Source organism: Aptenodytes forsteri, unplaced genomic scaffold (genome assembly GCF_000699145.1).
Source record: "Aptenodytes forsteri isolate BGI_AS27 unplaced genomic scaffold, ASM69914v1 Scaffold410, whole genome shotgun sequence".
Classification (NCBI taxonomy): Eukaryota; Metazoa; Chordata; class Aves; order Sphenisciformes; family Spheniscidae; genus Aptenodytes; species Aptenodytes forsteri.
In genome coordinates, this window is record NW_008793958.1 from 1,109,944 (window position 1) to 1,133,220 (window position 23,277).

The window sequence follows — 23,277 nt, forward strand, 5'->3', positions numbered from 1 at the left end:
TTAGTCTGAGCGCTGAAAGTCACTGCACATCCCTGAGCTCTGCGGTGCCTTCGGGAGTCTTGGGTAAGAGCAAAGTTGCTGTGCTGGAAAATGCTTGTCACTCAGTTTTGGCCTCTATGTTATCTAAAATCTCTGGATGACACCTAAAGGGCTGAGGTATTGGGAGTGTCATGTGGCCTGAGAGACCCTCTAGCATCATTTGGGGCCAGTCAAATGAGTACTCCCCTTGTTTATGGGACTTCGCTCGTTATTATCTCTAGTCCATAAATTACCGCAGGTCAGGGACTGGCCAAACGGGACAAGGTGGACCTTGTCGCCAGGAGGCTGTGATCTGCGTGGACACGAGAGAGCTGGGGAGACCCTGCTCCTGGGAGCTAGCAGCCCTGCAGCATTGAGGTAGCCAGTAATGACTCCTGAGGCTCAATATGCAAACCAAAAATCAGAGCCAACTATTTAAAAGACTTACAGGAATTTGCTGGAAACAGCTTGCTCGCAGTATTCTGCTTTTCTCTGAAAAGGTCACTGAAACCTTGCTTCCTCCAGTTGCAACCAAAGATCCTGCCTCTTCTCAGTGCAGCTCCAGGCTGTAAAAATAGCATCATCTAATTAAAGATTAGTTCCCCCTCTCCTCTTCTGAAAAATTAATAATTCTGACCGAATCACTGACACACAATAAATACTGAACCTCGCATTGCGGGGTTACCAGCTGTTCTGCAGAACTGAAATTTCATGTCCTTCTGTGTCAGTCTGTCTGTGCCATTGAAGGTCACCAGAGTTGCATGTGAAGATTAAGAAAGGCAGGTTAACATGGAAACTGGTTATTGGTTATTTTATTGAAAATTGAACCCAATATTCTGAAGTGATCCATTTTAAGAAGACTGAGCATACTCTAGTTGGGAAAAAAAAAATCAGTTTTATTTAAATTAGCTCTTTTTCTTGTCTATTATCCTCAGCTAACTTTTTGTTTCCTCTTCCAGTGTGCTGCAGCAGTTCAGCTTGCATTGTTCCAAATTGGGCTTCAGCTGCCTTTCTTAATTTAAGAGTTACTCTGCGTGGAACCAATGATTTCTAAATTATTTCCTGTGTCAACTGCTAAATAGCTCTAAATCCAACGCTGTAGGAGAGGATTTCTGGAGCATTCACTTACTTATTCTGAGGAAACAAACCAGTCATTTTCAATTTTTTTTTTCTTTACAGTTGGTGAAAACACATGTAACTTGCTGAGCATCTCAGCTGTGCTTGAAATGATTGAATCAGACCCATTACTTCTTAGCTGGTCGCAGGAAGAGAAATTATTTCCTGAGGGCTCGTATTGCAAGAAAGCATGACTGCTGCTCTCAGGCGCTGAATAGCTTTGCTTTACCTGAATTGGCAGGCAAGTTTTTGGGCACATTTGAGGGACATCCAGATTAAATAAAACAACCCTTTGTAACAAGGGTAAATTCAGATCTGATACTGCCATCCGTTACCAGTGCTATTCAAGGCTTCTCCTTCCCACGGATATTGAACTAAATAAACTTAAAGTCAGAGAGGGCATTGCTTAATCACCAGGCTCTGAATACACCATTCTTTAGCAAAAACCTGCTCAGCTATTATAGGTTTACATGTCTTTAATAGCCAGCCTAATAGCTGATAGATTCCCACTTCCCAAATAAGAGGCAGTTTTACCAATGGCTTTAAATCATTCCCTGTGGAAATGGAGAGTTGCATTAAATCCTGGTAATTAGGCAATTTCAGCTGTCTTCAGTGCTTTTGACTCTGTGGTCGCCTTGAGAGTTGGGATCCCTCTATGTCCTGCTAATGTGAACCCTCCCTCTGCTCACACATGCGCAGGGACATGCTCACACACCCATTAACTCTTTGTCTTCTCCAGTAAGAAATGCATTTTCTGGTTTCATCGTTATTTGCAAAACCACTGCAGAAAAAAAAAAGAAGGTTTATGATCAACAGTGATTTTTAAATCAGCTCTTGTGTTAACATCTGCTACAGCGTTGGTTTTGTACTATTTGAAAACGTGAAGTGATGTTTCTGTCGATGACTATTTCAGGGTTATTTTTTCTTTCTGCTGATGAATAACATAAAGAATAGGATGATATTTTCCCAGGCCCTCTTTATCACAGTGGCTCTCCTGCAAGCTCTCCTGGCTTGCTGTAACTCCTGCTATGAAGCACCTGACACAAATACATTAGAAACCTTTTCACTGCTCTATTGATCAGGATTACTAAGTGCTGCAAATGCATATGCATCTGGCTCACATATACTGCGGACAAAGCAGAAATGAAAGCTGCAAACAGCATCCATGAATATTGGTTTGACAGTGACTTCAGTCACCTCTGACTATGTTTGTGCTCCCTCTCTACTAGCAATTGTGGGATGTTTGTAGAAATGGATTTTTGCTCACTGCTGGTGTTGTGATGGTGTATTTTTTCACGAGCACCCAGAGCAGAAAGTATTGCACAGCCATCTTGAGCTGGTGCAAAGCCACTTAGAATCAATGGGACTTTTCTAGTGAATTCGGTGGGCTTTGGATCAGGCCCAGTAGGCACCGAGGAATCATCTAATGAAAGAGCAGCCCTGAAACCCCACGATTTAGACAGCCACTCACCCAGCACAAATAGTAAATTACAAACAGCAGATACTGGCAGCAACAGGCACGAATAGTCTGTAGTCAGCAATTCACAGCCTGAAATATGTTGGCATAAACAATGCATCAGATAATTCCAGCTAACCAACACATTTGTGAAAATCCAAGCCTGTTTATGGATAATTTTCAAAAAGGCAAGTTAGCAAGAAAAATATTTGCAAGAAAAAGAACCTATCCCTTTTTGCTTACTGATCATTTAGAAATGTTTTTTGGGTATGAGCTGTCCTTGCGAGGCACTGGATGACCTCAGGTAGGACCTGATGTGGGTGCTGGGCAGCCACATTAGTGTTCCGCTTAGGCTCTGTTCTCACGTACCTTTGCTGATGAAACTGAGTCATTTGGAGCAGCGAGGATGAAAGCTGTCTGCAGCAAGTTGCAAAAGGATCTTGCAGCCCTGAGTGAGCTGGCAGGAAAATAGAAGGTGAAATTTAGAGTAGGTAAATGTAAAGTTACATAGATAGAGAGGAAGAAAAAGTCCCAAGTTCACATGCATAGGAAAAATCTTCACAGTGACCCTCGCCACTCTGAAACAAGATCTTGGCCTGACCATAAATATTTCTATGAAAAGTTCTATGCAGCGCTCCGTAGCGGTGAGAAGAGCAAACTGAAGGCTGGGAATGTCTGGAAATGATGACGATAATTTTTCACCTGCTAGCTACAGCACCCCTTGCTCTGTGCTCTTGTATGGCAAAGGCGGCTGCTGTGAATCCCTGGCCATGGGCTCTTGGGGTGTGGGGATGGCGCTGCTGTCAGCATTCTGTGTGCAGTAGCAGATTAGCGGTGAGGGCTGGTGGGGGACCAGCAGCACCCAAAGTCGGTGAGGATAGACACACAGGAGCAGGTAGTGTAGGTAGGCTGAAAACCAAGGTATGGAACTTTTGGGTTGGTTTTTCCCTATGCTATCAGATTTCCCCTTGTAAAGGAGAAGCATGCTGTTCCCATCCTAAAGGTGGCCCAGGAAAGAGAAGTTGCTTGCAAGTCACCATAGTACTGAGCGATGCAAAAATATAGATGAGAGAAATGGTCATTCTGCCTTTGTGCAGAGCTTGGGTTGTGCATGTCAAATCCAGCAAGGTTGTGCAGTAAAATAAAGCCTGCAGCTATGCACTGAATGGTGTTAAGGGGAAAAAAAAATTGCTTCAGGGCTCACTAAATGAGCTGCACGTTCCTAATGCATGGAGGGCTGTGGGAAAAAATAGTTGTGACGGTATTTAGAGATGGTATCATTATGTATGTGCAAGGAGAAAGAAAATAACCAAATGCAAGTAGCCCAGGAACTTTCACACTGACATTTCCCAGCTTCTCACTTTGCAGCTGCAGCAATATCCCTTTAATATTACTGTTAAGTTTGCGTTGGCACACGTGGAGCAGGTCAGGAGCCCCACATCCCCTGCAGGGTGATGAGCAGAGGTCAGAGAAAGCCAGCCAGCCTCTGCGATGCAGCATGCATCAGCGCACAAGCGGTTAACAGGCTACCGCCCTCCTATAGACACCAGCTCCTACAGACATCAGCTTTGTTTCTCTACATCCCCGATCCCCCAGCCCCTATAAAAATTTGCCTCCCCAACTCCCGCCTCCCTCATGGGGGATCTCGCTGTTCCTGTTGTCAAGCTGTGCTTTATGTTAATGCTGCAAATAGAGAGTGGTCATTGTTTGTAATTTAATTAGCATCGTCCCCAGGAACTTAAAGCATGACAGAGGGAATTAGAGGCGGTGTATGAAAATGATGCATGGGCGTGGGTAGAGGTTTAACCACTTTCACGCCGGCATGCTTTGTAGATGATGCACACAGGATACAGCTTTCTGGGCATGTGGAAATCACTAAATGGGGATGTTTAGTCTCTGCCCTGGTGTTTCACAAATTTAGGGTGGCTACTGTTAAAAGAGAAAATGAAATCTAAAGCTGCCTACCAACTTTCCATCTCAATTTCTGTCCAGCAGAACTGTTTTCTTAAAGAAAAGTTTCCTTTGGGTGAAACTCCTCCATTTCTCTGTATTAAAAAAAATGCTCAGGATTGTGTTTGTAATGGACATTAGATTTTTTTTAAGGATATTGGATGGTGAGCCCCTGAGTCAGATTGTGAGGGAGGTTGTGGGATTGCCATCACTGGAGATTTTTATGCACAGGCTGGGCAAACGTTGGCCAGGAACTTTTAGCAGCTATCAGGATCATTATAGCTATTTTAAGATACAGCAGCAGCTGGAAGCCCCGTCTGACAGACGTGCCGCTATGTTGCCCAAAGGTATAGTAAGAGACAGTCCCAAAGAGCTTGCAAGCAAAGCCAAGCCTGGTGCACAAACAGAATCTAAAATCAGCAGGGAGTGAGTACAGCTTTGCAGAAAGATTGATGTATGCAGGCACTTGTCTCTTCACTATGCATCGTTTTTGTGTCTTTGCTTTAGGTGTCACAGCCTCATCGCATCTTTTTGACTATGGCTCCACTGCCAACAGTGGTGACAGCTCCTTCTACACCTCTCTGATCTCAGACGTCCACTACACCACCCCGCGGGACTCCACCTATTTCACGGGCATTTATCAGCAGGAAAACAGCCCCATTCCCTGTTCGGGCAGCACAGAGGGGTTTAACACACTCGGGCATCCTGTTCAAGATGTGACTGGGTTTGAGTCCCGTGGCTTGTTTAGCTCAGATTCGGGAATAGAGATGACTCCTGCAGAGTCTACTGAAGTTGATAAAACCTTAGCGGATCCCATGAAAGTAGAAGCTTATAAATACATGGACATAAGTAGATCAGAAGAAATAAAATACCAAGAAAAACATGACCCTGACTCAGAAGACGAGAGCCCAATCCTTACCGATAAGTACCAGGGAATACCCACCAGGTCCAGCCACGCTGCTGAACCTCAGCGGACGGCTTCAGAGGACACGAAGGCAGCCAAAGAGCAAGACCTACTTGAAGACACAAGATCTGGTGATCAGCACGGTGCCTCCATGGTTACAGCCCCCGTCAAGATCACACTCACCGAGATAAAAAGCACCGGGGAAGCTGCCAGCAAAGAGTCGAGCCCAACTCAGCTGGAGACCGGCCTAAAGCCGAGCCATGAGGTGGTACCAATGGTGACGGTGTCAGAGCCAGAAGATGACAGCCCGGGGTCTGTCACACCACCGTCCTCTGGCACAGGTAATGCCGGCACGTGGCATCATTTTTTTTTGCTATTCAGCGAGTGGTTGCAATTGTAGCCCTGCACATTGGAGAATTATTATGGGTTTGTGGGTTGGGTCTAAGGGGGTGCGAGCGGGCATTAATAGGTCTCCATGGCTGGAGGTGTTTCTGCTCTGCTCGGGCACCACTTTGCATTGCTGAACTGAAGGGGGACGCGAGCCGTGCTGCCCATCACTAACACACCGCTCGGGGCGGGCTGCCCTTTCTGTATGAAGAGAGAGGAAGACAGTGCTGGGGATCTACAGATGTAAGTTGCCGAGAGCCGCTCAGGAGCAGGGCTGGGGTCAGATCAAGGCTGGCTGAGCCCGGTCCTCATGGGGACCTCTCCTCGAGGGGAAGTTGTGAGCTAGCAGGTGTCATTGGGGGTATTGTCAGCCAGGCGACGGTTTGGGCTGGATCCTGGTGATTTTGGGGTCTCTTGGTCACCCTGGCTGGCCACGCTCCCTGGAGGAAATGAGGTGTGTGGGACCAGGGTGCTACAAATATCTGGGTTCATTTTTTTTTTTAATTTTACTGGCTGTTTTAACACCTCTTTGCTCTTGCAGAGAATAAGGTTAAATTGGTAAAAATAAGTGCTGTTTTCAAGTGAAAGTGCTGCTTTTAGAAAGTGCTGAGGAAGGAAATGCTGTCACCTCATTTACAAAGGGGACTGGAGGGACAAAGGGCCAGTCACTTTTAAAGGCTCCTGATTTCTATTGGGGGGGGGACCAAAATCCCATGTTCATACATTTTCTTATTGTCTGATTACTGCAGTAGTACATAATATCTATTCCTCATTTTCCTTATTATACACTGCTAAAATATGAAAGTATTGTAGTGTTTTAAAAAGGAATAAAGTTCTGTGACAGGAAACAGAATTTCCAGACTTGAAATTAAATTTCAACGTCCTAGATCAAAACCCTTTGACAATGAACATTTGACATTTGACAATGAACATTCCCGAGCTAAAATTTCCATTGCTTTGATGGCATCTAGAAGCATTTAAAAATCAACTGGAATTTCCTTAAAATGGCAGTTTGCAATTTCCACCCACACTGATGCCTACCCTTAGAGAAATACCTAGTTCCTATCCAAAACTGAGTGTGCATTTGTACACTTTCATACAAAAAAAAGAGGTAGAAGGAGTCCACCGCAGCTGTGAGTGTATCCTGCCTGCATCAGCCAGAAACTTTAGATAATAAATAGACTTTAGAGTCCCATTTTTCTTCTTTTATTTGACTGGGTGACATCACACGCTACTTCTGGGACATGCCGTTTTTTATTGATTTACACTTTTTGTGCTACAAGGTAATTAAGAACTTCAGGCACTAATTGTTATTTATTCAGTCTTTGGCGACTGTTCAAGGCTGCCTTCGTGACACTCGATAACCATATCCCATCAAAACAGCTGAATAGTGCGTGGCTGAGCCTCACGGCTGCTGCCTTACTGGGAGGCACTGGTGTGGCCGGCGTAATTGCTGCCACGGAAATGTTCCTCTCCGTGGGCAAAGCTGATCCCCAGCACTGCCTGAACAGCCCTGGGAGGTCCCACCGCCTTGCATCGGGGTGCTGGAAAGCCAGAAGCAACTGCTTATCTATTGCATTAAAGGAAGAAGCAGGCATCTTCCTTTAGGGGCTGGCTCCGCAGGGTGTTTTCTCTGGATTTCCCCCCTTCCCTGCAGCTGGGGACATGCTGTGCCCAGGCTCCGCGTTCATAAGTGATGAAGAAATGTAAAACCTGCCCTTGCTATTTCTACCCAGTGACCCAGCAAAGTTGTCGCTCCTAGATACCCCTCAAGCATCCTGGCGAAGCCCCCAGTTCCCCCCTACTTGGATCAGGACTTTTGAAAATGGTTTGCTTTTAATTACTGGCCATCATCTTTCTGGGGGAGGAAGACACGGTCTGTTCATATGCTGCGCTGGTGCTGAAAGGCGGTGGGTATTTATACGCTTCCCTGTGCCAGCAGTAAATATGACACCCTGCTGCTGGCCACAAAGGACGTTTTTGTTCGCAAGGTAAATGCCGTGGCTGAGAGTTAGTTACAAACTGCCAGTGCGGGCAGGAGCGGGGTGAAGCCGAGGGACTGCGTGTTGCTGCGCTACGAGGGCTGGCGGTCACATGCCTGTTTGGACGTGTGCCGGATTAAGTCATTGCTCAGGGAGAAAATGCTTACATGCGGTAATGCAGGAGAGCGGCGCAGCTCACACGGGCTTCCTGCAGCCAGAGGAAAAGGATGCAGAGGCTCCTGCTCAGTGTTTCTGATTCAACAGAAACTTCCTGGCATCCGGACAGGAGTGTGTCGTAACAGTCCCAAACACCTTAATCCTGTCTACGGCCATACTCTGGGTTGCAGAAGGACTTTCTCATGCGAGAGGGATGTGTTACCAGAGAGCTGTTTTGTTGGAGGAGCTGCAGACGTGCCAGCAATAGGTGCTCAAAACTGCCAGTGATGTGTATTGGCAGATGCACAAACCAAAACTGCCTGGGGGGGTGTGGGGAGGTTGTTTTTCTTGCCCATCTCCTGGCAGGACATCATGGCTCGGGTGCTATCATGAAAACCTCCCCCTTTACCTGATTCATCTTGGGGAAGGCATATGGTCAGGAAGAAATCAGCTACGCTATTGCCATGAGAAATTAAGTCAGCAAATAGCCCAAAATAGTGTTTTTTTCCCAGATCATATCTGATACAATCTCTTTCCCACCCTCTGTTGTAGAGGAGCTTCCAGAGGTGGCCCATGCAGCCGGGTGGCCCCGGGGAGCCAATGCCGGTGGCTGCACCCAAAGCAGGGCTGGGCTGAAGGCTAATACCCACTGGGAGCAGGTGCAGGTCAGCTTGGGGCTCCCCACACCTGAAACTGAGGGGCTGGAAACCTTCCCCTGCTCCGCTGCGGTCCCCAAATGTCCGGACACAGGTGGTGTCCTGCCATGGTCCTCTTTACCAGCAGCAGCAGCAGGAAGAAACTTGGAGGTCTCTTTTCCTGATGGCTTTCTTGAACCCTCACTGCCTGCAATGCCACTTAGTGACCCCTGTCATGTTAGTAATGATATAGAATCAGTGAATGAGCACTTGAGAGTCCAGAGGACAAATTTCCGTGTGTGCTTGATGGCTGTTCCAACGTGACTGGGGAATTCAACCTTTTTTCCCCCCAAAAGGGAGGGTCTTGGGTGTGGATGGCAGCGATCCCTGGGTCAGTGAAGTGCAAGGTGGAAACCAGTGATCAGGAGGTGTTGGTGGCCGGGTGCCGGCAGGGGATCGGGTGCAAACTGCTGCCATGGTCCCCCTTGACACAGACAGACTCAGGTGGCCCGGCTGGCCTTGCTACTGATGCAGCAGGTGCAGTCTGGGTTTGAGGCTGGCTGATGCTCTGTGAATGATAAAGTGAAGCCTGTTCCCCACGCAGTAACTCAAGACAGCTGCTGATGCACCTCATGCTGCCTCCATCACCTCTTATTGTGAACCCTTTACATGCAATTTTACTTTCTTTGTTATTTCATTACAAAATCTCATGTGGTAAAGAGATGTACAGGGAGGCAGAACAGGTGGGAAGTTTGCTGCTGGGTTCCCTTCTAGTATGGGATGTGGGCTCCTTGCTAATCCTGGGTGACCAGCCAGCCTTTTCTACTGCTTATTTTCACTCTCTGAGCATATCTTCTTCCAGTGTGAGCCAGAAAATGCATAGAATTTTTTTTGTTTCAAATTTTGGGTGTCAGTTGGTCAGTCATTATTTTAGTTAATGTAGTTTTAATGATATTAAGAATTACAGTAAAAAAATGAGTTTCATGCTTGGACCCAACTGAGATAAAAGCAAACAGAGAATTCACCACCCACCCACCTGCAAAAAAAAAAAGAAAAAGTCTGAGAAAAGTTTCTGACCTGGAACTTTTCACCCCTGAAAGTTAAAGTTTGACAAAATTACTAGTAACTACGCATAGGTTGTTACGATCACCAGTGCCAGGAACCCACCAGCCCCCTGTGTGTGTTTGTCCCCAGAACAGACCTGTATCCATCGGTGACAGTCAGATGCTGTCACGGGTGGCCTGAGCCCACGTTCCTCACAACTGGTGATTTTTCCTGGTGAAAACCATATTGCTGAGCCACTGGCCTAGCACTGACCAGCGTTGCCTTGTGCCTCAGCTTTTTCCTCAGTAAATGATGCTAATAATACCTTTTTTATAAGGAGTATGTGCATGGGAAACACTCTGTAAGACAAGCTGTTATTACTGTTAGTCATCCCAGACAGGGAGACTTTCTGCCTGTGTTACCAGCCCTGCTAGAGGGATCCGTGCTGCTGTGAAATCTATTGTGTTTGTTGCCTAAGCAGCCAGAAAAATCTCATTTTTAACAATTTCCCCCCCCTCCCTTTCTTTCTGGGTGGCAGAACCGTCCGGCTCAGAGTCACAGGGCAAAGGCAGCCTGTCGGAGGATGAACTCATCAGTGCCATCAAAGAAGCAAAAAGCTTTTCCTTTGAGACCCCAGAGGTGCAGCGGTCACCAGCCCTTTCCGCTGAGAAGAGAGACCAGCGGGTCAAACCTGGGCGCCCCGCTGTCTCCTCACCCTTGGATAACGAAGCCAGCAGCGCCGAGTCAGGGGACTCAGAGATCGAACTGGTCTCGGAGGACCCGCTGGCTGCCGAGGAGGTGCTGCACTCCAACTACATGACCTTCAGCCACATCGGAGGGCCCCCTCCATCGCCCGCCTCTCCCTCCATCCAGTACAGCATCCTGCGGGAGGAGCGGGAGGCCGAGCTCGACAGCGAGCTCATCATCGAGTCTTGTGATGCCTCGTCGGCCTCCGAAGAGAGCCCAAAGAGGGATCAGGACTCCCCTCTGATGAAGCCCATGGTCATGGACATTATCAAGGAGGAGAATGGCTCGCGCACTGATGCCTCAGACTACGAAGCAAATAAAACAACGGAGAGCAGGATGAACAGGGAAAACCTGGCAGACTCCGCATCCTACCTGAAATGCTCCTTTGTTGCACCAAAAGTAGGAGCTGAGCCACCGACCTCTGCCGTCAGCACCGAGGAGCTGAAGGAAAGAATAATCTTGAAGAAACCCATCGAAGAAACTGTTGTTAACCAAAATAAAGTGTCTTCCAAGGACTCCGGCAAAAGAAGTCCCTTGGCTTCACCCCTACTGCCATTTTTAAATAAGCAGAAAGGTAAATGCAGATGTTTATGTTGTTTTTTGCAGTGCTGCTGAGAGGGGGGAGAAGGGAGAAGTGCCCGCTCCTTGCAGGGGAGATGTTAGTAGTGCCGAGCAGGGGGAGGTGCTGGCACTGGATAACCTCAGCTCGAAGCTGGGCATGCCTGTGACAATGCACACATCATCTCTGACCTTCCCATCCTCTTCTTTTTCTCCTTTTCCTTTCCCTTAGGAAAAAAAAGTAAAATAGCAGCAATAATAATTTTTAGGCTTGAGCATATAGATACTGGATCAAGCAGGAACCTCAGTAACATAAGGCTGATTCGTACATCAGGCATCTGGATGGCAGAGAGAAACAAATGATCATTTTTCCTTTGAAATAGTACCTGCCTTGCCCCAGGGAAGGGGTGCAGTGAGGGAGGTGTCCTGCCTCTCCCAGAAATGTGAGGATAATGTTTTTGAGGATACATTTAGGAAAAAAGAATGATTCAGAAGAGGAGAGGGGTTGGGTTTGGTGGGTCTGGGTGTTTCTGAAGCTGGTGCAGCTTAAACAAATCTCTCTCACGGTGGCTGACACCCTCCATTCTGAATAATGAGGGTTTTGTGTACACTTCCAGGCTGATGCAGGGAGGCGGGTGGCTTAGGGGTGCTCACCCCAGCTCTGCGTGCCTTGAGGGGCATCCTGTGTGCCCCTCTGAAAGCCCCTTCCTTAATCCAGCTCTGGGAGGGGGAAGGGCAGGACACTTCCCTGGTGCTCAGGTGAGCTCAAGGGCACTTGTCTCCCTGTAGGATCCCTTCAAAGCCCATGTAGAGACAGCCAGGTCTGGGCTTGCTATGCCAGGCTCTGAAGCCCAACTGGACCCACCAAAACTCTAGAGCCACCACCAGCTTTTGGTCTGAGCTAAACCCTGAGGACCAAGAGGTAGCACACGGTCACTGCACACTGACACTGCCAGGGGTCCCTGTGGCCTGTAACTGGCTTAGTTTGCAAGGCGCACAAAAGAAAAAGGCATTTTATTCTTTGCAAGATGCCAGCTCTGAATAGCCAGGGTCTTCGTGTACCTCTGGCTTGGTAAGCTGGTGTGGAAGGGAGGGACGCTGGGGCTGCCCTATGCCTGCCCCGCTCCCCCTCTGCCGTCTCCCCCAGCTGGGCTGGGGGGCAGCGGCTGTCCATGGCTCTTCTGTCGGATGGGGGTTTGCAATTCAGAGAGCTTCTGCTTCCTTGCAAACAGCTGGATAGAGATGGAGGGGGGGCGAATCCCACCCCTGCTGCTTAGAGAGCATCTTTTTCCTCTGTTCGTGTTTGTGCAGCTGTTTGACCACATGATGGCCTGGAGATGTGGCAGACACATTTAAGTGGCACACTTTTACAACTGACTTATCTAGCGCTGTGAACCCAAGTGTGCAAGTCTGCTGAGGAAACAGCCCAAACTTGCACGATGTGCTGAGGACTGCAAGATCTGCAGTGCAATAATATATGTTAATACTGATATTCTTAGCGGTAATGAACTAATGACTTTAATAGGCTGAACAAGAAACATATGATTATTGCTTGTAAGTATGTTTTCCTGCCAGATTCTCGGAGCTCGCAATGTCACGCTGTGCATCTCTTAGCTCCCTCATGGGTAGGATGAGCTCTAACCATTTCTCTCCCCCTTCCCATATTCCCCTGCCCAGGCCCTGCCCAAACCCTAGAAGCTGTAGGGTTGATTGAATTTACCTTACGCACCCTTCCTCCAGTGTCCAGCATTGGGTCTCTGCAACCATGTTGTGTTCTGTGTGTTGTTCTGGGCAGATGACTAACAATTTAGTCTTGGATTTGGGGAAAGTAGTTGGGGAATATCACACAGGCAGCTAGTTGCCTGTCCCTCAATTTTGAGATTTCAGGCCCCATTACAATTTTCAGTCTCCCTCGATCGTATTCAGATTTTTTTGTCCTAACTTTTGTGTCTCATTTAATTTCTGTCATTGCCTAAACAGATGCTAGCAGAGGCTTGTTCTCATACAGCGGTCAGAGAAAATCCCTGTGTGCATGAGCAGGCTTTCTCCCTGCATCGCAGTGTGTCCGTGTTTCCTATCTGTATTACCGTAGGACAGTAGTGGCAGGAACGTTTCTTCCAGGACAGACACAAGACAGCTAATTCCTATCTGGCGGTGCATAGAGGACTATTTCAGTATGTGCTTTTCTCCCTCGAGACACCCCGGTGCCTAAGGCAAGGAAAACAAAAACTTAAAGCCTCTCAAGAAGATTATTGCTAAAATTTGTGTAGCTTTTTAAAGCTGATTTCAGGGTATGGGGAGATGGGCTCAAGATGAGAAAATATGGATGATAGTGGGGTCCACTTTACGCTACCTTCCAGTCATGGGTATTTGCTGCATGGGTCACTGTGTCTGGGCGCTAGTTAAATTTTTAAGTTGAAGGTAGAGTATTGGGCTCTCCTTCTGACCTGGGAAAGGAGAGCTTGTCCCTCACTCAGAGAATTCATGTAAACCCTTCAGCGTTTTTTCACTTATCAGAGGTGAACTGGGGGATGTGTTAACTGGCTTGGTGGAACCAGAACATCCCCCATGGGTCCTCCCAGGCTCCATCAGCCTGGAGCCGCAGTGGCTGGCAGGGAAATGATGTGGCAGAGCACATCCAAGGGGACAGGGACTGCCTTCATAGCATCAACTTGAGGTCTTGGCACAGCTTTACATCATGGCATCACATATGTGTCATACGCCAACTCAGATGCACCTGGCTGGCATTTGGCACGGGCCACACTCAGCCAAAGACACGAGAATAGAGGGAGATGTGGCAGTGCCGCACAACGGAGGTGCAGCAGAACGATGTCACTCAAAGCAAGAACAGTATCATCATTCATTAATGAAGAGAATTATCTTAATTATAGTTAACTATCATTAAGAGAATACTAACAAGATGTGACTATGTACTTGTTAAAAGATGGAAAACAGAAAAACTTTCACTGTTACCTCCTTGTTACATGTCACCTCGGAAGTGTTATGCTACCACCACACATCGTTATTAAGACGGAATGGTTTTAGTGATGTTCACAGAGTCCAGGTGGGGACTGATCCGCCAATGGCCATGGCAAGTCCCACCTGAGTTCAGCTCAGTTCTAGCCCAGCGTTTCTGGAGATTCATAGGAAACTGATGGATCAAATGAAGCTGTTCGACACGCCTGGCTGTTTTTGACACCCAGCTGTAGATCTTTCTGTGGTCCTTGGCCAGCTCATAGCCAGGTATATGTAATTTAAAAATAGTCATCCATCAGTTTCATATAGAAGTGTTAACTATTTCACAGTGTCATACTGTAATACCACCAAGGAGTCTTTTACTCATATCCATGGCATTAAATATATGTTGCATGGCTCATTGGAAGGGTTGGCCCTGGGCTGGCAAGACAAAAACTAATTTTGAGTGCAGACTCCAAGAAATACATGGAGAAGCTGTACAAAGTGAAAGCCCAGCATTCAACCCGACCCCAGGAACAGTCTTGCTGATTGTGTTGCTGCCAGCCCGCAGCTTAATCCCTCAGAGACCCTTCTGGAGTGTCTGCTAGGCGTGCTGAAATCACGGCCGTTCCCCTAAATAACAAGGCGGAGCACAGCAAGTGCATGTGTAGTTTGCGCAGTAATAACTCAAAGTCTCTGCTTAACGTCTGTTGCCATCCAGTGGCAATAACAAAAATGGGCAGTGACTTCCCACCTCCATTTTACTGGAGCTGACTATCACGATTTGAAAGAGCGGAGCTATTCCCATGCCGCTAACCACTAAGCAGCCTCGCTCACTTTTCCACACGGTCAGAAAGATCACATTGCTTGCTGCAACGCAGGCTTTGTTTTGGCCAGGGCTGAGCAGTTGCTACCTATGTCAGTGTTACTAATTCCCTTGCCTCCTGTGGAGCAAAGAGGGGAAGCCAGAGCTGTAGCAAGACATTTGCTGTTTGGCTGTTACTGCCCCCATGTCTCTACTGGCATCTCCTTCCAGAGGTGGACACAGCCCTTACACAACAGGGCTTAGAGGCCCTTTGGCCGTGGCTCTGCAGAAAGGAGGTTGCCAGCTCAGTTTCTTTTTTTTTTTTTTTAAATACTCAGCCACAGAGAAGGAAGACCAGATGTATTTGTGTTTTCCAGTAGCCAGGGCAAGGAATGCAGATTTTTAGGTTTGTTCTAGGAAAACTCTGTCTTGCAACAGATTTTCACAAACTTTGGAAAATAATACAAGTGATTGGTGTGGCCTGCACAGTGCTGTGACATTGCATAGCCCAGGTGACGTCCAGGCTGGGCTCGCACATGGCTTGGGCATGCAGAAAATTTCAGAAAAGACCTGCTGTCTTGGAAACGTGCACCTTTTGGCCTGGGGCAGTTTGCAAGAAGCCCAAAAGAAGCCTGGACCAAGGCAGGCTGGAAAGGAGCATTTTGGCTGAGTCCTTTCCTGTCTTCTCTTGCTGTGCCTGTCGGTAGGTCTCTGCCAGGGTGGCCTGACTTACCGCATGCTGCTGTCCCACAGCCTGGGGACCTGGTCCTGGGCAGAGATTTCCCTTATGCTGGGGCATCATGTCTCTCTCCAGCCTCTCCTTCAGTGACAATATTAGGAGATTTCTTCTGCTTGATCCATTTAATGAAATGTGCAGCAGTTTGTTACCTTTCAGATCAGATGTCTGAGCTCAGGTTAAAAAAAAAAAAAAGAAAAAGATGCGGACATTCATAGTAATGTTTACTTTCCTTTCCTTTTTATTTTATGGCAAAATTCAGCATAGGAAAAGGAAAACCCAGGCCTGGGGCTGTGGAGTCATGCTGTCACTCACATGCTAGATGGCACAACTGGCAGGACCTGCTGGAAACACAGTCAAATAAAATTAATCATTTAAAATGCTTTATTCTGCAGCTCAGTCCTATGCCACCCTGCTATGAGGCATTCTAATTTTTATGCTTTATGAAAGGCTTTTGTAACATTAATCTGGTTAGTCCCCTACAAGAGCGTGTCCTTACCACACACCCTTTGTGGCTGCTGTGGCTCTAAGCACCCGTGAGGGACACCAAGGTTCATGGCCACCCATCTCTATGTGGTGGCCCGATGCCTCTCAGGTTGTGTCACAAGCTGCAGTCAGGGTCACTTCTGGTTTTGGGGTGACACTGGCAAATGCCCTGGGTTGAAGAACATGTTTCCCCTCCTCCCTGGTGCTTCTCATGCTGTCCCATGGTGTCCAGGGCTGTCACTCAGTGGACAAGCACAAAGCACTGTGGGCTTTTTCCCTTTAATCTCTCACTGTGTCCACCCCTGTTTGGTGCCACAGACAAACTGATTTTACACAGTTTCTCAAGGAGATGGTTTTCCAGCAGAGATCTGGGAGAAACCTTAAGTTACTGGGAGTTTGTTCAGCAAAATGTCATCTGCATTGCGTTAGCACGTCCCTGCTGTTGGAGGAGTCGCGAGTGAGGCATTTTTCCGCGGGAAGAGGATGTTTGGTAGGGTGATTTAGCAATCCGAGGCTCATTTCTCATCTGTGTGCTTTCACCAGGCTGGGTCTGCAATCAGCAGCAAGCCAGGCCGTGGCTTAAGCATACGGTAATGTTAGTTTAATATTTTAGTGCCATCTGCTGTAAGTGCCTCCACACTCCGGCCCATCTGTTTTGCTTGCTTCAGTTTGCTTTTTATGGGGCTCCAGTAGTTTTGCATTCTTTGGAAAGTCCCTGCTTTGGAGGAGTCGCGAGTGAGGCATTTTTCCGCGGGAAGAGGATGTTTGGTAGGGTGATTTAGCAATCCGAGGCTCATTTCTCATCTGTGTGCTTTCACCAGGCTGGGTCTGCAATCAGCAGCAAGCCAGGCCGTGGCTTAAGCATACGGTAATGTTAGTTTAATATTTTAGTGCCATCTGCTGTAAGTGCCTCCACACTCCGGCCCATCTGTTTTGCTTGCTTCAGTTTGCTTTTTATGGGGCTCCAGTAGCTTTGCATCCTTTGGAAAGTCCCTGCTTGGAAAAGGTGTGTGGGAGAGGGATGTCCTGCCTGTGGTTGAAGTGTCTTCACGTTGCGATGCTGTAGGAGGAGTGGGGTAAAACCTGCCCAGAGATAAGTAAACATGTGAATCTAGGCCTGGCCTTGCCATGAAATCTTGGAGTAGATTGGTGAACCTCTGTGCGCTTGCCTCCCACATGGAATAATTTAGGTGGGAAGGGACCTGTGGAGGTCTCCGGACCAACCCCTTGCTCAAAGCAGTTTGGTCAGGTTGTTCAGGGCCTTGTCTACCTGTCCATTTTCTCAGCAAAGGCAGAGGTTTGGGGGTAGCTGGAGCCTGCAAATCTGGGTCAGTCCCGTGATGCCGCCTCAGAGCCAGGAGCTGCAGGCACACTGCAGGGCAAGGTAGAGGAGTGATACCACTCAATGTAGCTTCATACAGAGTGGGCTGGCAGGAACTTCTCAAGGTCCAGAGAGCCCATCTCCTAGCCCACAGCCAGGATCCCTGGTAGAGCACCCTTGACAGATGCTTGTGACTTGTTTGGAAAGGCCTCTGTTGGCAGATCCTCCACCAGCTCCCAGGCGTCTATCAAAACCAGTGGCCATTCTTCCATCCTTCTTTACTTTAGGCTAAGCAATTCTAGCTTCTTCGGTTTTTCCTCTCTGGTCATGTTTTCAAGCTGTCTGAACTGTCTTCTTGTTCCCGTTGTTCTTTTCTACCACTGGTTGAATCCTTCTTGAAGAGAACTGGAGAGGGTGCTCGCATGGAGGCTGTCCCCATGCTGATGATGGGTTACTTGCCTGCCCTACAGGCTAGGACTGTGCTTGTAGAGCGCGCTGCAGCAGCACAGCATTGAATTCTATTGCTGCAAGAGGGATCTCTTCCATATTGCTTGGAAATGTCTATTCAGACTTCTGTAGCAGGCTGCACTGACCCATCTTTTCCTACTTGGACTCATTTGACTTTCTGTTAATTATCTGCATGATAACAGCAATAGGGTAATTTTTGAAGGGTTGGGGAAGCCCAGTGGAAAAAATGAAGTTAACCATGATAATCTTCCCCGTTTCTGAGACATGGAGAATTTGAATGACTTCCTGCTCAGACGGTTGAATGCCAGCTGAAGTGGGCTTGCTCGGTTAATGCAGAGCAGATGAATCTAGGGGGATGGGTGTTTTCCAAGAAATATGAGCAGCTACTGAGTGCAAGAGATCCTGCAGACATGACTTACAGCTTCTCCAGAAATCTTCTGGACTCCTCCCCTGAGCAAAATGGTTTCTTTTTCTCCTGGGCTGTCTGAACCCCACAGCTCACTTTGGTTCACAAATCTTCTCATACTCTGTTGTATGCAGGGCCCTTCCTCAGTCCACCCTCTTTAGGAATGGATAATGTGCACTCTCAATTGCAAACCAGAGAAATAGCTTAAGTATAGAAGGTCTCAGAAGAAGAAATGACACCTGCATTGCTAAACCCCATGCTAGGGCCACACCTGGAGCGCTGGCAATCGGTCTGTTGTCCAGGCCAGTCTTCTCCTTCCATACCTCTACTTGACTGCCCTTATCTGAGGTCAGGGATGAATTTAAGACTAAGGTGGTGGGCAGGAGAGAATGCAGCTAAGGCACGCTCCAGCCTGCACTTGTCTCTCTGCTCTAATGCATGTTCTTCCTTGGCTTTGTGGCTTAGCAACCCAAAGTTATGGCAAAAATGGCCAATAAAGAGTAAGAAAACAGTTTTAAATTAAAGTGTCTGAAGCATGCAGAGCTGCAGCCAGGAGTGAGGGGTGATTTTCTTGCTGTGAAGTTTCATACCAAGGATCCACCTTTCCACGGTATATTCTTGATATTTGGGGAGGTTTTGCAGTAGATCGGTAGACCAACAGTGAGGGGTGATTTTCTTGCTGCGAAGTTTCATACCAAGGATCCACCTTCCATGGTATATTCTTGATATTTTGGGAGGTTTTGCAGTAGATCGGTAGACCAAGAGGTCTTGACTTCCAGCTACTTTGCAATTCTGCTTTCGGTCTGTTCAAGGAACCTAAAAAATTACTCTGAACACGATAGGACATAAACAGTAAGCTGTGATGACATGGACTCTGCAGACACATTCAGATGGTCTCATTTCGTGGCGTCTCACTCCAGAGACTTTTGAACAACCGAGGCAGTGGGGTCCCAGACACCTTCTCCAGCTACTGTGACTGGAGGAGTTTCCCCGTGCCAGCTGAGCTGCCCCAGCAGCGACTCACGGCCATGTTCCTCTGCCCATGGAGGAAGAGAGGGAACTTCACAGCTACACTTTTTCACTGTGGGCCAAGCAGTTGGAAATGTTTCTGCCTTTGCAGCAGGCTATGGCCTGCCTCCCCATTTCTGGCCAGTTAATGCAATTCAGCTGCCACATGACAGCTTGTTATAACCATCAAGCTGTGATAACTCAAACGGAGCTGAGCTGGAGAAACCTGGAGATGTGCAGGTCATGGTGGTGGAAATGAGCAGTGTGCATACTGGCAGGTTTGTGCTGTACATGATTTCTCTTCCACTCCTCCCATACCCTTTTATTTCAGGGAGGGAGGAGTGAGTTTGGCACTTTCTGGCCTCAGGAGTGGTTGTCCTCTCTGCAGAGGGGAGGAGAGCTCGGAGGAATGAGTTTGGCACTTTCTGGCCTCAGGAGTTGTCCTCTCTGCAGAGGGGAGGAGAGCTGATAGAAGGTCAGATGCTGGGTCTGGGGTTCTCCCTGGAGTCCTGGTCTGGTGGGGGCATAGCAGGGTCTCCTAAGTGAGGAGCGGTCACTTAGAGGAGATGCCTGAGCCCTGGAAAGGATCGGAGCAAAGCAAAGTACAGGGGGTTTTCTCTCCTCTCCCCAAATGATGGTTTGCTTGGGCAGTGGTTGGGATCAGTAACCACCAAGTGCAACGATGCCCTCTCATGATTAGCACCATGCACATATACCAGAGCATGACCTTGATATGACGTTCAGAAATGTCTCCATAAATCTCATGCCCTTCAGATCACAACTTGTGTTGTCTATAGCCTGAGCATTTGGCCCATTTCACCTCTGGCATCTGTTTCCTCCCCCGATTTTTGGCTGCGCTCATGAAAATTACTCCCCATGTGTTGGGTAAGGTCAAACTTTTAACATGTAAGCGTCAAAGCATCTTAAACATAGTGGCCGGATGCTCAGAGGTGCTTTTAAAATTGGGCATAACTTAATGTAGGAGGATCATACATCTTCTCTTGGGACTGCTACCCACTCCACTGCCTGTGTGTGAGTTAAGTACAGAGCTATAAAAATTTATAGGCCTTATCCTTCTGTTTTCATATATCTTCCCCTTAAGAGCAAAGGACTATCTCTGAAGAGCTGTCATAAGTCATAGCACTCAAACAGAAGTATACAGACCTTTCTGATAGATATGACACAAGATGGTCTTTATAAAATGTTTCTGCCAGGTCAAGATTACATCCTGGCCAGTAAAAAAAAAAAAAGCTACTTATTTGACTGTATACAGGTGCCTGATGGTTGTGTCAAATGTTTAAATATCAAAGCCATGAATGGCAAAGTCTAAGCCAAGCGCAGCGAGTTGGTCGGTATCTGTATACAAACAACAACCTGCTGAGAAGAGGTCTGAAGAAGAAAGATGTGTAATGTGTGAAGACCTTTCTCTGTGAGCTGGGCAGCACAAGCCCACTGCTTGGTCTGCCTCTGTCCATGTCTACGTCCATGTCCACGTCCATGTCCACGTCCATGTCCATGCCCTGCCAAGCTGAGCACCACAGGACAGCCCAGTCCTGCTCCTGGGGAAGGCTGCAAGGAGACAACCATTCTGCTCACGAGTGATTTTTCTGTTCATGCAGACAAACCTCAATTGCAGAATCACTCACAGTTTAAGCACGTTTTAAAAGCCAAAGTCTTGACACGGTGTCCCTTTCAGTGTCTCTTGGCGTCAGCGATCAATGACTCAGCTTTCAGGCAAGGCTGTGACACTGACAATCTGATGGTAGCCAGTTTTTCACAGATGCCTAGATATAGCGATGCTTTGCCTGGATACTCCCAGCAGATCTCGGAGATTTGTTATTGACAGAGAAATCATAGAATCGTAGAATCATTAAGGTTGGAAAAGACCTCTAAGATCATCGAGTCCAAATCTAACACCTATTGATAGCTTTTCTGTGGCTGACACAATATATAGTAAGGAGAGATGTTTGTTCTAGGCGTACAGAAACAAGAAAAAAAAAAAAACCCATATATAATGAAGGGGAAAAGTTATACCGCCTGCAAGGCTTTTCTGTAAATGATGCTAAGTTTTTAGCTCAGAAGGTGCTTAGGGAAGTTTATATAGTATAATACAAATTAGGTAAAGGAAAAATCAAAACATTTTGCTTTTATTAACACAGAATATTTTGCCTCTTAATGCAATCTTCTCATAAAGGTAGTGTTTTGCAGGGAACTTCTGGAATATTTTGTTTTCTGATCTGCTAGAAATGCTGCTTCTGAACCTCTGCAACGCTCTGTGAGCTGGGAATATCATTGATTTTCACCAGTTTCACTCACTAATTCAAATGAAGAGTTTGTACTCATTTCAGGTCAGATTTAAATTTATGATTAAGGTCTGGTGATATAAAATACATCTCTCGTTCTCAAGGAGAGGTGAAATACAAACTTTTGAACATCTCTGCCTGTTTCAGGGTGGCTCTAATTCTTCGGATGTTAAGCTGAATAAGAACTTCCCTGAGTGTTGTTATTTGTGTCTGGTAGATAGCTTGAGGTTAAAATTAACGTATTTGACTGTAGTGAAGGGGGGGGGCATGTGATAGATCTCCATTGGGAATAAAACCTGGAGGTGGGTATTGATTTTACTGGTGTTTTTCCTTAGCTTCTGAGAGTGCACTGCTGATTGGGACATAATAGCAATATTGACTGAAAAGGGGAATTTTTTTTTTTTCCTTTTCCTTGGGAGGCTGCTGTGTTCATGTCAGTTCAGAACAATATAGAAAATAAGGGACATGCAATGATCCAACAGTTCAAAGGGCTTGATTCCCCCCCTGAAGAAAGAGTGGTGTTTTTGTCATTTTGACTCTTAATCTTATCTTGATTACCACTTTCTTTTGTTTTATTCCTCTGCAGTATTTTTTTCCTAACTCTCTTGACCTTTACCCAACTTGGGCAATTTTACCCGCTGTTTTTTCCAGAGAGGTATCACAGATATCCTGTCTTCCCCCTCTGGCTCTGGCAGCAGCTCGGTGGTTACATGGGAACCGTAGCAGTGAGAGGTCATTCTGGTGTTTTGCTTTTGCAGCGCCTCATTTGTGTGTGAGGAATACAAACAAGTATGGAAAAAAATAACGCAGAAGAGGATAGGTCAGTTTGGATGGCAGTAATCTTCTACCTCTACCACAGGTCTGCCAGACGCTAGCCTGCCTGTGGTGGGGACATTTGGTGATGTCAAGGTTGCTTAAATCAGCTCTAGCAATGAAAGTGAAGGTTTGTCATTTTGGTAGTGATGATAGATTTCACAAGTGCTATGAGTCTGGGAGGCTCCAGCTGAGCATTGTTTATGAAAATTGGGCATACAAAGATCCCTGTGCTTCTGAAACAGGCGTTTCTCCATTCAAGACGACCAAGTGTTTGTTTCCTGCATACTCAGGGCTCAGAAGACACAAAGCATGAGTATTTTGAAAGCCACATTATGCAGCAGTGAATACTTCATTGGGAAAAGCCCTGCCAGTTGGGTTGCTTTTAGGTGAAAGGCTCTTTGCTTTCCCAGAAGCCTCATTTTAGAGTTTATCTTCTTGCAACTTCAACTTGACTCATGGGTCTATGCACTGAAAGCCCTTTGGTATCACTCGCTCAGAGAAACCCTTTCCCAGCTGGTGCCATGTGATTTTATGTGGAATGGGTGATCTCTTCCAAAGGTTTCAGCTGGTATTGGAGTTTGCTTCACATCGCAGCTCCCCATAGGAGTCTTCTGTAACATGGGCACTGATTAGGTCCACCTGGGTGCTGCCAGTTCTCCAGTACTTTCCTGCAATTCTCTAACATCACTGGAAAAGATGTATAAGCTTTCTCACAGATCATATGAAAATAATCCACAACTTAGTTCATTAGAGTGCAAACTACTGTGAGAGGCACAAAAAGGACACAGATAATCATAGAATCATAGAATAGAATCATAGAATAGTTTGGGTTGGAAGGGACCTTTAAAAGTCATCTAGTCCACCCCCCCTGCCGTGGGCAGGGACATCTTCAACTAGATCAGGTTGCTCAGAGCCCCGTCCAACCTGACCTGGAATGTTCCCAGGGATGGGGCATCCACCACCTCTCTGGGCAACCTGTGCCAGTGTTTCACCACCCTCAGCGTAAAAAATTTCTTCCTT

At 47.0% G+C, this 23,277-nt stretch overlaps 1 protein-coding gene across 1 annotated transcript in view; it reads left to right on the forward strand.

Annotated features, from left to right (window-relative positions):
• Nucleotides 1-23,277, forward strand: part of RTN1 (reticulon 1) — a 125,946-nt gene that overhangs the window by 61,809 nt on the left and 40,860 nt on the right. The window contains exons 2-3 of the mRNA XM_009283019.1: nt 5,048-5,785; nt 10,187-10,969. Coding sequence (XP_009281294.1) covers nt 5,048-5,785; nt 10,187-10,969 — 1,521 coding nt within the window. The remainder of the gene's footprint in view (nt 1-5,047; nt 5,786-10,186; nt 10,970-23,277) is intronic.